Here is a 13,383-nt window from a genome sequence, read left to right on the forward strand (position 1 = left end):
TCACAGCAACATATTCGACTTTTTTTGGTTTTACATATAAACTTGCCAGAGGTGTTTTCTAATGTTACATGAGGCTGCTGATTAATATAAACTACTCTGTAATTTCAATTTTTATCTCCATGTCAGAGGTGATGCTGTGTTAATTATATGTAAACAACGCCCCCAGGGTGATTTCTGATACCAATGAGGGTTCACACAGCCTTCAGAGTGCCCTGTGAGGGAAGTGGCATGATGGTGGCGAGGTGTCCAGGTGAGCCATAATGGGTTTTTAAACTGAAAGCAAGCATTGGAAAAGCCTATATAAGTATAGTACACACTTTTTTTTTTTTTTTTTTTAAGCTGCCTGTGACTGCAGTTTTTTTGTTGTTTTTTTTTAAATAAAAAAACTTTTACAGCATTTTTTTAAATTACTTCAGGGGGCAAAATTCTTATAGCCTGACACCCAGATATTGTTTGGGGTCAAGCATCACAAGTTTATATGTGTACACATACATTTGAAAAGTTTAACAATATGAGGCTACGTAAAACGCGCCCAGAATGCTCTCCGATTGGATGCAAATTTTAGCAGAGGCTTCTAAGTGTAGGAAGCTGGGCTCTTATTGTACTACCCCCCATCCAATTGTTTCCCCCATTCCTGGCTTTTGGTGCAACTTTGACTCAAGTGCACTGGGTTCCTGCTAACTAGATCCCTGGTGCCAGTGTTCCTCCCTGAAAACAAGACACCTGGTCACTTGATCCCCAAGTGACCAGGCCCTGCAGCACCAACCTCATGTCAGGCTGCCACTGCAGGCTGCGTGACCAGGCGCTCTGTAAAAGTGATAACATGACATAGCACACTGCCTGTGTGCAATGCCCCTTAAACACTGCATGTAGTATTTGTAAGTCACCTCTACAGCAGGACTTACAGCCCTAAGGCAGGGTGCATTTTATTACATGTGTGGGTCTAACGGCAACAGCAGATATGCCCCTGCTATGTCTGTTGATTCCTGGTCATAGTAAGTGAACAGGGAAGTAATTTTAAAAACGTGGTGGACACTGGTCAATACGAGTTCCCCAGCTACATGATGGCTTCTCTGAAGATAGGGATGTTTGGTATCAAACATCATATATTAATAAACCCTCACTGAGTCCAGGGATGGATTTATTAATACATGCACCCAGAGGGCACCTTAGAGGTCCCCCTGAAAAACCTACCAACCGCTGGTGAGCCCACTGACCAGTTCTGCCCAGTCTGCACCAACAGACGAGAATCTGCCCCCCCCTTTCCCCCCAGGGTCAGAGCCCTCACTCTCTAGAGGTCAGAAACAAAGCATGTCCACAGGGTGATCCGCATTCCAAGTCAGGGAGCTTCAAAAAAGCCCCCTGCCTTAGTATGCAGATCTGGCCTTCATCAGAGGAAGATGCTAACCCCCCTACCACAGGGCCCATCTGGCACCTGGACAGGTGAGAAAATTAGCTATGCAAGAGGCGTGTCAAATTCCTGGGCTGGGCAAACCCCTTAGGTTAGCCAGCCTGAAGTGGACATCACCTAGAAAATCTGCCATCTTGTGTGAGGTGCAATTTTTAGGACCTCTGGACAGGGTGATGCCCACCCCCCAAAGGAAGCGGCGATCTAAGGGATGTAGGGACATCAAGGGTTAGTAGTCCATTGGCCAAAACCCCTCACTCCCCTCCTGATTATTTAGGGGACCCCTTCCAGATATCAGATTGTCGCTAGACACAAAAGAAGGTACAGACAAGAAGCGTGCTGAACCCAAGAACTGAGGATCACAACTGACTTGGCACCAAATCTCCTGGCCTGCCTGCTGCACCAGACTCAAGGAGCACCTGACCTATCCTGCAGCTGCAGCCTACAAGAAACTGGGAGATCTACCAGTGCTTTGCAAATCACCAAGAAGAATTCCCTTGGAGTAGAAAAGCTGCTCCCCTGCATTTGCAGGTACCCAAGAAAGAACTGAGGACCAGGACTACCAAAAACCCGACACTGGGCATCACCACTGCACTAGAGCCTACGAGGAGAAGGGCGCCTACAGTGTTAGCGTGGTCCCCAGGCCCTCCAGAGACAAAGCCCACCCTGAGTTCGCCCACTATGGACTTCGAGACGCCATCTGCAGCCTGTTTCTGCAGACCCCTATGCAACCACGAGTGACCAAGAGACAGAATCCCAATGCCATTGGTCCCGCCCGCCCGGACCAAGAAGAAGAGAACTAAGGGTGTCCCCATATCTCACAGCTGCGTGAGACCTGACCCCACTTGTTGGCTTGGTCGGACTGGACCCCCAGTCCATGTCTGCAGACTATTTTTACAGGCCCCCATGCAACCGGGAGAAACTCCAGCACTGGACCAGACACCAGAAGACACCACTGCACCCGCGCCCTACATCCCAACCAACAGTGTCCCCATGTGCCCAAGAACCTCAAAGGTCGAGCCCCCCCTGTGGGTTCCCCAGGACTGACCTTCCACTCCATCTCTGCAGCAACTTTGTGACAGACCAAACCCCTCTGAAGTGAATGAGACACCCGATGTCGAAACACACCTCTGCACCCGGCACCCCCTAGAGTCTCTCAAACTGACCTGTTGGTATGGCCCTAGACCTTGCCCCCTCCTCACCGTAAGTCTCAGATAACAGTCCCGTAAGTCGCTGTATAGTGTCTGAATGCAGTACATGTCCCCCCCCCCCCCCCACCTCTAGGACATTATCACACCCCAAAAATTGCACTGTCAACTTTTAAAAACTGTAAAAATCTATATCTGAAAAGATTGCTCCTGATTCTGGTGATCTTGGTATCAAAGCTTATATAAACGTATGTGTTATTTTTATAAACTGGTGTGGGATTTCTTTATTGAGTGTGTCCCACTTACTGTATGAGTATGTGCCTTACATGCTTAGCTCTACCCTCTGATATGCCTAACTGCTCGACCGCACTAAAGAGAAAGAGCATTTGAGGTGTCACTTGTGCCTCTGTGATACCTCTGGGGATTGCTTGGACTCTTTGCACAGTATTGCATTTTGGTCGACTATATAAAGAGCAAGCTTCCTCAAATAAGCAAGATTGATGATTCTTTGCTTTCAAAATATAGATTTCAGAAAAAATGAAAGTAGGAAAAAAACGTTTTGCTAAATTACTATGAAATTTTACAACTATTTCTTTGGAGCATCATTTAGTAAACTGTGTTGATGCATGCTAGTATTTCCCAAAAAATATTCATAATGGAAAATTAGTGCAAACTTTTTTGACAACATTATGGGAAACATGAATAAGGAAGCACTGGCAAAGCCAACAGATCCAACACTGGTGGTCAGTCATTTGGTTTTGTCAATGTGTGTCTTGTTTTGACATGGCTTTTGTAACACTTTGTTGTTGTGGGAGCTGCCAAGCCCTCAACGTTGTAACAACACTGGAAAAAAAAAATCGTTTGTTCTCCAAAAGAACACATTGCCACAGTAGTTCCAGGCACTGACCTAGACAAACTTTATGTGCCAATATGCGCCTTATGGAAGAGCAGAATGTTATCACTCACAATAAAGCCAGACGATGGATGGATAGAGAGAAATAGTATTTTAATGAAAGCAAAATGTCTTGATTAATACCACACCTTATTGGGGGACCAATTCTTAAAGAAAGTCACAAACGTGCACCCATGGTGTATGTCTTTGCAGTGGCTTTCATCAATTCACAAGAATTTATAGCCACAGATTAGGAAATTGTACTCCTACAAATATTTGTAAACTGTATATAAGCACGAGCAAATATGCATGTGTAGATTTGCTCATGGGAACATCTATTGAGTGTTTACAAGTTCACGTTCCCTCCAACTAATTTTTTTCCCAGCCCTGGAAGAACTTCTACTTCTGCCCTTGTCAGGAGTAAATTTCCAGCCTCTCTCAGTATAGGAAAAAATTAGAGAAGAGCTGGTGAAATCCCTCATACCATGCATTTTAGTAGGTTTTCAGACTCTAAGGCATTCCAGCCCTGGAACTATTGCTTACTACTGCCTCCAGTCCAAGTATGTAGATCTACGGAAAGGTGACAAAATAAGGAAATTGCTTTAGTAGGGCTTGAAATTGCTAGTATTCAAGCCCTACTATAGTATTAGCCATGGCATAATCAGAGAGGGTATTATCAGAGCTCTTACATAATGAGATTGGTGCCATAATTGGTTGTCGTACTACATGGCACCAAAGGTACAAGTATATTTATGAAGCAACCTGTCCAGGCCTTGAAAAAGCATAAAAATGTTACTAGACCTGCAGGTCGAGTAGCTTGAACAACCTACTCGACTTAACTGTAATGTACTTGACATGGAAATGGGTCTCAAATTGTGTGATCCTTTGCAAATATTGTATTTTAGAGTCTTTTCTCCATTCTCACATGAGTGCACCTTCAAATATGAGAGTTCAGCATTTCTGCTGTAAAACTTTGTTTGAGTAAATACACTAAAATTTTGCTCCATGTATAATAAATATAGCCCACATATATGGTATACATGATCCATGCATGACTTGCCCCTTAGTTTACTGATAGCTTTGCCATCAGGGCATGAGTGTTTCTCAGTTTATGTTTAAACACTCACTTTTAATAAGTATATTACTAAAGCATGATGTGGTAGCACGCTGTCATTTACAGACTGTACATTTCCAAGAAATATCCAAAAACCTTTCAGCTAACTTACAGTTTTACTGGTAAAACTATGTAGTGTATTAACAATTGGTGAAAATTGATGAAATAAGAAATATCTATCATTTGCACATCACCAAGCGTTCTGACTTTTTCCTCATCCTATTAAAATATATATTTTTTAATCACACTAGTACAAAAAAATTGTATTTTACAGCTACTGAAATAGATTTTGAAATGTTTGTTAAGTTGACTTAGTTATATAGATGTTGTGTATTAGGAAAGACCTGATACCCACAGCCTTTCATTTCACACAGGACAGTTCACCTTACAAAATCCTGGAACTCTGCAGTCATAAGGAAAAGTGCTTGCATTGCAAGAAAACAAATGACCTCTGTCTCTGAACACAGAGTAAATGTGCCAAGAATAGGATTTAAAGGCATCTTTATTGCTAATTCAGTTTCTATCTGAACTGAACATCTGCTCTTTGTGCACTCGCCAGAAGGGTCAAGTTGTTTAAAAGAATAGCTCGACCTCATAAAAAAAAAAAAATGACTCGCCATTGCGAGTAGCCAAGTAGATTTTTCAAGCCCTGCTGTTCCACGGACAAGTAGATGTTTTATTAAATTAAATACCCCTGTACTTTTAGTCATGCTGCAGCAGCCCCTATGCTCTACAAAATGGCTAAAAGACATTGGCAAAAACAGATAGCTCTTGCATAAGCAAGACATATTGGCTCTGCCAAAGCTTGATGACTACGTAAGGCAGCTGGACACAAAGCCTTCATAGCAGTGCAAGCTCCTAAGAAGGTCTGTTCCTGGGACCTCAGGTAGGCAACGCAAGAGACACACTAACATTGAGGGAGTAGTGGAAGGCACCATACTCTGTTCCACTCAACTCTGTGAGAATTATTAGATGATTTTAGGATATTTGGCTTCTTTTCAAATGCTCAGTTTCAACATGTATGTGTCTTACTCAACGGTTTCTAGAGTGGCCTCCTGTCGCCATTTAAATGATTTCTATGTATTTATAGATTACAGGACTAAGATTTTAATCTGAGCATTTGGAATACTTTGTACAGGTTGTGCCAGGATTGCAATGTTTTTGACATTCCAGAGTGGTGTTCTTGACCCGGGTTTGTACTCACAGGGCCTCCTGGGCATGATCTGCAGCTTCTTCACTCGCTTGTCCTTAAAGAGCTCAATTCCGTAAACACAGTCAACGCCATCATAAATCACCAGGTATAGGCCAGGCTTCACTTCCACCTGGTCCAGCACCAAGCCTTCCCATTGGCTGATGGTGCCGTTGTTTTCCTGCCAGCCGTGTTGGACCCGCTCCCCAATGAGGCTGGACAACTGCAGGCCTCCCACGATCTCTTCACATTTCTTAGTGTTACGATTTCTAAAAGAAGTGAAAGAGAAAGGTCAGTTAACCAAACTACAAAACTGACTGTGCGTAAGAGAGCTTCAAAGTATCTCACTTTACAGCAGTGAGAACAAGGGACAAATCTCTAGAATCCACCCCGTAACAAAAATTGTATTTGTTAGCAAATCAATATGATGTATTTTGCTCATTAGTTTTATATCTACCTTTGAAACAACACGGAAACAGAAATAGGTAAATAATTTAATGCACAGGGAGAACAATGTATGCAAAAGTTGCAACAAGCATTTGCAATGCAATAGGTCTCGCATTTGCTTGAGTTAAAGCTGTTAACGTTGTAAATTCCTAACTGGACTTTTCTTGACCTTTAAATTGAAAATGAAAAGTAAAACAGTTGACATAAGCGAGCTGAATCAAAGCGCTACAGCCGTCATGGGCATGAGCGCAAAGGAGAGACTCAAAAGGAAGCAGAAGTTTGCTCTTAGTCAAATGTATTGGCAAACATGCAATTATCCGTGTAACAGGGTCGATGTCCAAGGCGGTAACCAAACCACCCCAAGGAGGGACAAACGTGACATATTTACCAATGATAAAGGATTTTTTAAAGGAAAGCCCAGGAACGAGTGAGTGATGGGCGAGTGGTGGGTGTGGTTAACAGCCAACAGATAGGTTACAACAGGTCAGAGCGCTAGCATGCGTCACCTAAAAATTACACGATGAACACTAAACCTATCCTCGTAAGACAATAGTTTTGAGTAAGTTCAAATACTGCCTAACTCAGCAAGAGATGAAAATGTTTATTACAACAAATGCTTTTGACAGTGTTTAAATTCATTATTTGCTTTCCAAACCCTAGGCATAATTTTTAGACAGGCAGTTTTTGTTTTTCTTTTACAAGCCAGTGGTGATATTGTCCTAACATCTACATTGTTATTTTCAATTCATGCTGAAAAATGTACTCACTCACACCCGTCAGAAATTTCCATTGTGGTGAACTTAGTCAGACCAGAAGACAATAGTCAACTACTAGGCAAGCAAAATGTATATATTCATTGCTGAAATTCCAGATGGTTTATAAAAATAAAAATAAAAAACACACCACACAGCAATTTTATGTGAGTGCTGAAATTTCACAATATGGGGTCTTTGATCTATTGTTAAATATTTCGACTAAAACTGAAGTTGGCAACAAAATACTAGCAACACATCTTTACAGAAAAAACAGTTTCAAATAATCTTTAGAATTTGGGAAATACTGGCAGTTGCCATCCATTTATTTTAAGATGTTTTTTTAACTAAACATTTTATTTCAGCTGTAACAGTTACTCAGAAGTTGAAAAAAAAAAAAAACGTTGTACATTCTTAATTTAAAAAGTAACAGACTATAGAGAAGGAGTAGCTTAGACTAATGCAAGTATTTATCAAGTTTCTGTAGAATGTGTTTAAGATTCAAGGTTTCATTCTGGAAGACGCAAGCATCCCTGTGACCCACAGAGCAGCATTTTCTCATGAATGAATTATAGGCAACTGAGTAACAGTCCAACGCGAGCAGAATGTTAGGATTAACTATGCTTGATCATTTCTCAAATATATTAAGGTTACATTAAAGTAGATTCTGATACAACATACCGTGATTTTGCTTGAGCCATCTCAAACTGCAAAGGCTTCACTCTGGGGAGGAAAACAAAAATCCAAATCCTGAGCATCATACGTGTATCAAACTACAGATTTGCACATTTTAGTAGGGTCTGTAAAACGTGACATTTAAATCTCATTCATTTTTTAGCAATTTGTAGTAACCAATTTGATGCACAGGGAGAACAATTATGCAAAAGTTGCAACTACTGCAAAGAGAGGGATTGGTGGTGCTTGATCCCATGCGATCCTTATATCTTCCAAGCCCACTGCTTCGATAAACATGTCAAACATACATGGAAGCCAAAGAACGTAGGAAAGAATGTCTGCTTAGGCCCTGCCCAGGGGTCTGGTGACCGTAACTTGATATGTCAGATGGGAAAGAGTTAAGTAACTGTAGGGTTCCTAGTTACGTCACAATTGTTTTTTTTTTTTAATCACAACTTCACGTCCTATGACAATCCTGTTGCTTGCTACTTCACTGGGACACCTTTAATCTATATGTCTGCTCGTACGTCATTTCAATTTAGTAATCAGAGGTATGGGACCTGTCTGATAGAAGGCATGATAGGTAAAAGCAGAGGTCACTGGAAAAGGTCCAAGTTCAGATGGCCATAAATCAACTGACGAGTAAACCTTTCAACCAGAAAAATATATTAGGATGTCAGGCAGGTGCGCTCCTAACTGTTTGTGACTTTAAAGGCTCCCTTGAGCTATTGGGCTGACGAGCTCTGGAGCAGGCACCAGCAGGCCAGGGAAGAGGTACTGAAACCGGGTGATTAATGGCAGCATTCCCAGCACCCCGCAAATATGTTCTCTGCTGAAGAAGGGACTAACCCAGAAACACATGTGTCCAGAGATGCACAGTAAAGGCTGTACCTACTTAAAGGTGAAATATTTAAAAATTAATGGAGTTCGTTTTTTGAAGATACTACATCTACCATGATGCAATGGGGCAGATTAATTGCTGGGATGTCAGGCAGGTGCGCTCCTAACTGTTAGAAAAATATATTAGTCCCTATTGAGTTTCAACACATACAAAAACGCCCATTTCAATACTAAGGCAGCAGCTCTTCAGTTGCCCCATGAAACTGGATGTGGTTTGACTAAAGTTACAGGCCATGAGTACAGATTATAACCTACGAATTACAACCTCCAAAGATAACTTCATGAAGAACCAACTCAATCGATCTTTAAACTCTGCAAAATGTATTTTTCACTACAAGCCCACCAAACCATTAAGCCTGCTTTAGTTATACTGCCTGTATCTGTCCTCAGACGAAGAAAATATAAACCCTATTTCTCCCACAAACACAACCCCCATATACACAAATGCTTGTTACTCAATTACCATAGAAATATTTTCACAAAACCAACCACTAGGCCGCCCAGTAATCCATCTCCTGCCTAGAGCACATACAATTTACTTCTTTGATGCCCTTCCTGCAAACGTCTTCAAAAACAACTCCCAGTTTTTTTGTTTAGGTTGGAACGGAGCTCTATGGTTAAAGCTTCGTTCAATCAGGACTCTATGAAAAACTTATCTTGATGCCAATCTCCTTACTCACCCCAGGCATGTCACCAACCTACCATGTCTTGCAGAAGCCATTAAGAGATGTGCTTCTAGCCAATTGCCCTCCTCAATCAGAAGAGTAACTCTTATGGAAAGGCCAGTCTTTCTTCTGGGTTGGCAGCAGTCCTGAAACAGCCACTCTGAAAACATTGGACGATCCACGGTATACTGTTCTACTCAACCTGTTGGAAACTTTCAATACAGCTGATACAAACTGGCCATCGTCAGTATCAGTGCTGGAACACCACCTGTGGGTGTGTGGTCAGGTCTTGTGCTGGTTTTCTTCCTTTCTAACCAACCATGATCAATATGGGAAGATCGGTGAGAACATTCTAGTATAAGTACTAGTGCTCTGTAGTGTTCCTTGGGGTTCTATCTTCGCTCCCACTCAGTAACTTGCATCTGGAGCCACTGAGTTTGCTGATCAAGGGACAGGGGTCTCTAGCCACCAGTGTCAGGACAACACACAACTTTACCTAAAAATCAACCTCCATTTATTTAATCACCTTTGGCTCCACACTTTTGAAATTCGACAGTTGGACAAGCTAAACCCTCCTGTTGCTGAACCTCCTGAAAGTAGAACGCTTCCTCACCTTCTCTCAACACATTTGATCCATTGCTACTGACTTTATGGTGAAAGGCTTCAACCCAATAATTTACTAGACAGTACAATTTCTAAGTTTTACGCTCAACTAAACCTCTCACTCACCATAAACCGATAAGCTCAATCAGTTAACTTTTAGCTTCATTCTCTTAAAAAGATTAAAAACCCCTTCTATCACCTGGTCAAGAGGAAACGGAGCGCATTTGCTTGTAATTTCTTCGTTAGACTGCAGTCAAAAGTATCCTACAAATTTAATTTACCATTTTTTCTTCACTCAACAACCAGACGGGTGTCCTCTGCAATGAAACTCAATCACATCTCCCCTTCCTCATGAACTTTCACCAGCTTTGTATCGAGCACAGATCAGATTTGAAAACTTCTGCCTCATATACCAAGGCATTCATCTTCGTAAACGTTTATAACTAGCCAACATATTCATCAGATCAGAAAGAAAAGAGAACTCTCTCCAATCCACATAACCTACTTCAGAAAACTACTAGAACTTTGCAAGACACTTTCTCAAAATCAACTTAGATGAAGCCCATTTATTATTTTGATGATTTCTTTGCTGAGTCCCCTACCTTTTTTTGTTCACAATGGACCAATATAAAGCCTATCATTCTTTGTGAAGGCATAGTAATAATGTTAGTGTCGATGAGTTATTGGAAAACTGTATGAGATTCAAAATAAGTCTGCTTGCAACTCAGCACAAAAAAGTTCAATGTTCTACTGAGAAAATCTGCAAATACACTTCCAGCTAGTGCCCGTAATGCAGAGGTATTGGTGCTGATGGGCATGCATGTATAAACAGAGGGACATGTTTTTGCCCAGAGGAGCATTTATTATGCTGCTTGAAACAGTGCTGATTTTAGCAAAAGAAAACAGAGTGGCAGCTAGTCATTCTGTAATGCGATATTAGTAATGCATTTTTCTGTTTTTACTTATGTCCTGGCTGGACATAGGGGTGTGTGTAGGAACGGGATTGAAGATTATTTGGAGCAATTCAAGCACCCCCACCCCCTACCCCCACACACACACTTGATGAATAATAACACTGTGGATAGTCTTGCACCTCAGGGGAGTCCAGGCTACAAGCAACATGTTGGAACTCATATACTTGAAAGCATTATTTAAAAAAAGATAACTTAACATATCTGCAATGCTTGGGTAAATACATCTGGACCTGTCAATTTGATAGAATCTTTAAAAAAATATGTTAGCCATTTTAGGGGGGCATTATGAATGTGTTTCACACAAACAAAGGCGCAGCATTAAAACGTTTGAATACTACTGCTGTAAATCCTCCTGCACACATGTTGCCAGTCCACCGGACAGCAAACAAAAGGTACCAAGAGCTGCTTGAAGCAGGGCATCTTGGTGGTAAACAAGCAAGCATGAAAGCGCACCATGCAAGTAAATCTGTCAGACATATCTTTTCAAAATAATGTGCAAAATAAGTCAATATGTTTTACGATACTAATATATAAACTGACAATTTTTGGTAGTGTCAATCTATGGATATACAGTAGAATGTTAACTTAAAGCTACTCATTTAAAGCATAGCACAAGGAATGGCGCAATTAGTGAACTCCTCACCCCATCTAAACAATCACTGGTAAAGCCAACAGGTTTTGCCTTTGAGACCCATTGGCTTTACCAACGTTTTTATCCACACTGTATAGCATAATGGATGCCGTGCAGCATGGCTAAATTCTAAATTTAAGAAAAGTCTGACACGGCCACCCGTCTCATTTTGTAGGATGCGCTACATGCAAGTGTGCACCTACAAAATGATGTTGGTTATTTTTTCTTTTCCATTTTTAGTTACTGATTCAAGTTGAGTAGTATCTGGAAAGAAATTAAAATGTGCAAAAGTTTTGTTAAAGTGGAGGTGGTGTGGAAGCAGCACGGGGGGAGTGGGGCAATCAGTTAACGCTGGGGAGGGTGAAGCATAATGTCAAAGCAACAATAGCTTGCCAGGAAAGCAACAAAGAGAGTGCAGTTAGAGAGAAGATGAGCAGAAGCACATAGGAAGCACAATCGACAAGGGACAACTCTGAGCGCAGGGGAAGAGACGTACACTGGTGAGACAATTCGATAACACATCCTCTCTCATGGAAAGCTTTAAACAAAAGGAAAAAAAGAGTTCTCGAAAAGCAAGCAATGGAAGCAGCGTTGCCAGCCAATCAAAGAGCTTGTAACGAAACAGTGCTCCACTAGAGGGAACACCACCAGATTGACAAGCCGGGACCCCAAATAAGAAGCAGGCAAATGAGAGTGACAAGGAAAGCCCACCAATGATAAACAACTGCCAGGCTCCAAACCCTTTTATGTGCCTGATCAGCCATAATATGTCTTGGAACTGAGAACACATCCACAGTCTAGTAGGCTTCACCTAGAAAAGGGCCATTAACTTGTGGCATTGAACAGGTCAGAAATGCTAGTGTGATTGGGAACTGTATTTACTTATACTGTAGCCTCTGTTTCGGATAGCAAGACTGTATTTCATTTTTCTCAGGACGGTGCTCAGCCCAGAAACATCGGCAACAACTCAAAAACACCCTCCTGCAGGCATTGTTAGAAACCCCAATATAACAACCCTGCCACTACTATCCCAACACCCCCAGGCCTCTCACCCTCCCAGTAACCCCCTCAGGGCCCCCACCGCCCCCTCCACATGCACCACCCGGACCCCTGGAGCATGTGCCCGGGCCCTGCCGGGGCAGCACGGATGTAAACACCCCAGAGAGAGAACGGCGACGGTGTGAATGTATACGTCTGGAAATGTAATTCCCGCTTGATTCGCACTGAGGTGTAGGGCTCTTGTGAGATAATGCTAAAATAGATCATTTTAAAACATGACCCTCCCCCTCCAAAACCCGGAAGTTGGAATTAGAGATCTTCTACCCACCACCCTGTGTCCTCTCAGCGAGACTCCCCGGCCCCCGGTGTTTACACGGCCCCTGGTCGGAGCCGAGGCCCGCTGCCTTCTCCCTCACACCGACTTCGAGGCACGAACCCCCTCCCCCACCGACGGCAGCACACCAAGGCCGGAGCGGCCAATCACAAAGCGCGTTCCTAGTGATCGACAGCCAAGGCAGCGGAAGTAAGGCCCTCTTGGCGGCTTCCGGCGCCAGGAAACCTGTGATTGGATGGAAACTGGCCGCGCCCCCCCCCCCCCCCCCCCCCGAAAAAGAGGCGGCCATTTCGTGCTTCAAAGACGCCGTCGCGGTTCTTGACCCGGAAGAGGCGGGTGGATGCGTCAGACTCGTCGCACGTCCCGGAAGGGATTGTCCAGCAGCACTTGAGCCGGCTTTGTTGTCTGAGGCTGGGAGAAGCCAGTGGGTGGGATAGGAAGCTCCAGGGGGCCGTGTCCGCCGTGACCCCACCCCCCCACCAGAGGGGACAGGGAGCCCCCCTTCACATCTACAATGAAAAAGGGAGCTTGAGGCAAGCACAGCCCCAGAAACAAGGGGCAGCTAGTGCACGTATGAGAGCATTTTAGAAGAGAAAATTCGGATATTTTTTAAAAAAACGGGAGAATGTATTTTCCCTTTTGACAGTTTCTT

General features: G+C 42.9%; 1 protein-coding gene across 1 annotated transcript in view; it reads right to left on the reverse strand.

Annotated features, from left to right (window-relative positions):
- LOC138267001 (spindlin-W-like) overlaps positions 1 to 12,857 on the reverse strand; it is a 33,262-nt gene extending 20,405 nt beyond the window's left edge. The window contains exons 1-3 of the mRNA XM_069215843.1: positions 12,726 to 12,857; positions 7,632 to 7,673; positions 5,767 to 6,020 (exon numbers count right to left, since the gene is read on the reverse strand). Coding sequence (XP_069071944.1) covers positions 5,767 to 6,020; positions 7,632 to 7,651 — 274 coding nt within the window. The 5' untranslated portion in view covers positions 7,652 to 7,673; positions 12,726 to 12,857. The remainder of the gene's footprint in view (positions 1 to 5,766; positions 6,021 to 7,631; positions 7,674 to 12,725) is intronic.
- Between the last annotated feature and the right edge of the window lie 526 nt (positions 12,858 to 13,383).

Source organism: Pleurodeles waltl, chromosome 12 (genome assembly GCF_031143425.1).
Source record: "Pleurodeles waltl isolate 20211129_DDA chromosome 12, aPleWal1.hap1.20221129, whole genome shotgun sequence".
NCBI lineage: Eukaryota > Metazoa > Chordata > Amphibia > Caudata > Salamandridae > Pleurodeles > Pleurodeles waltl.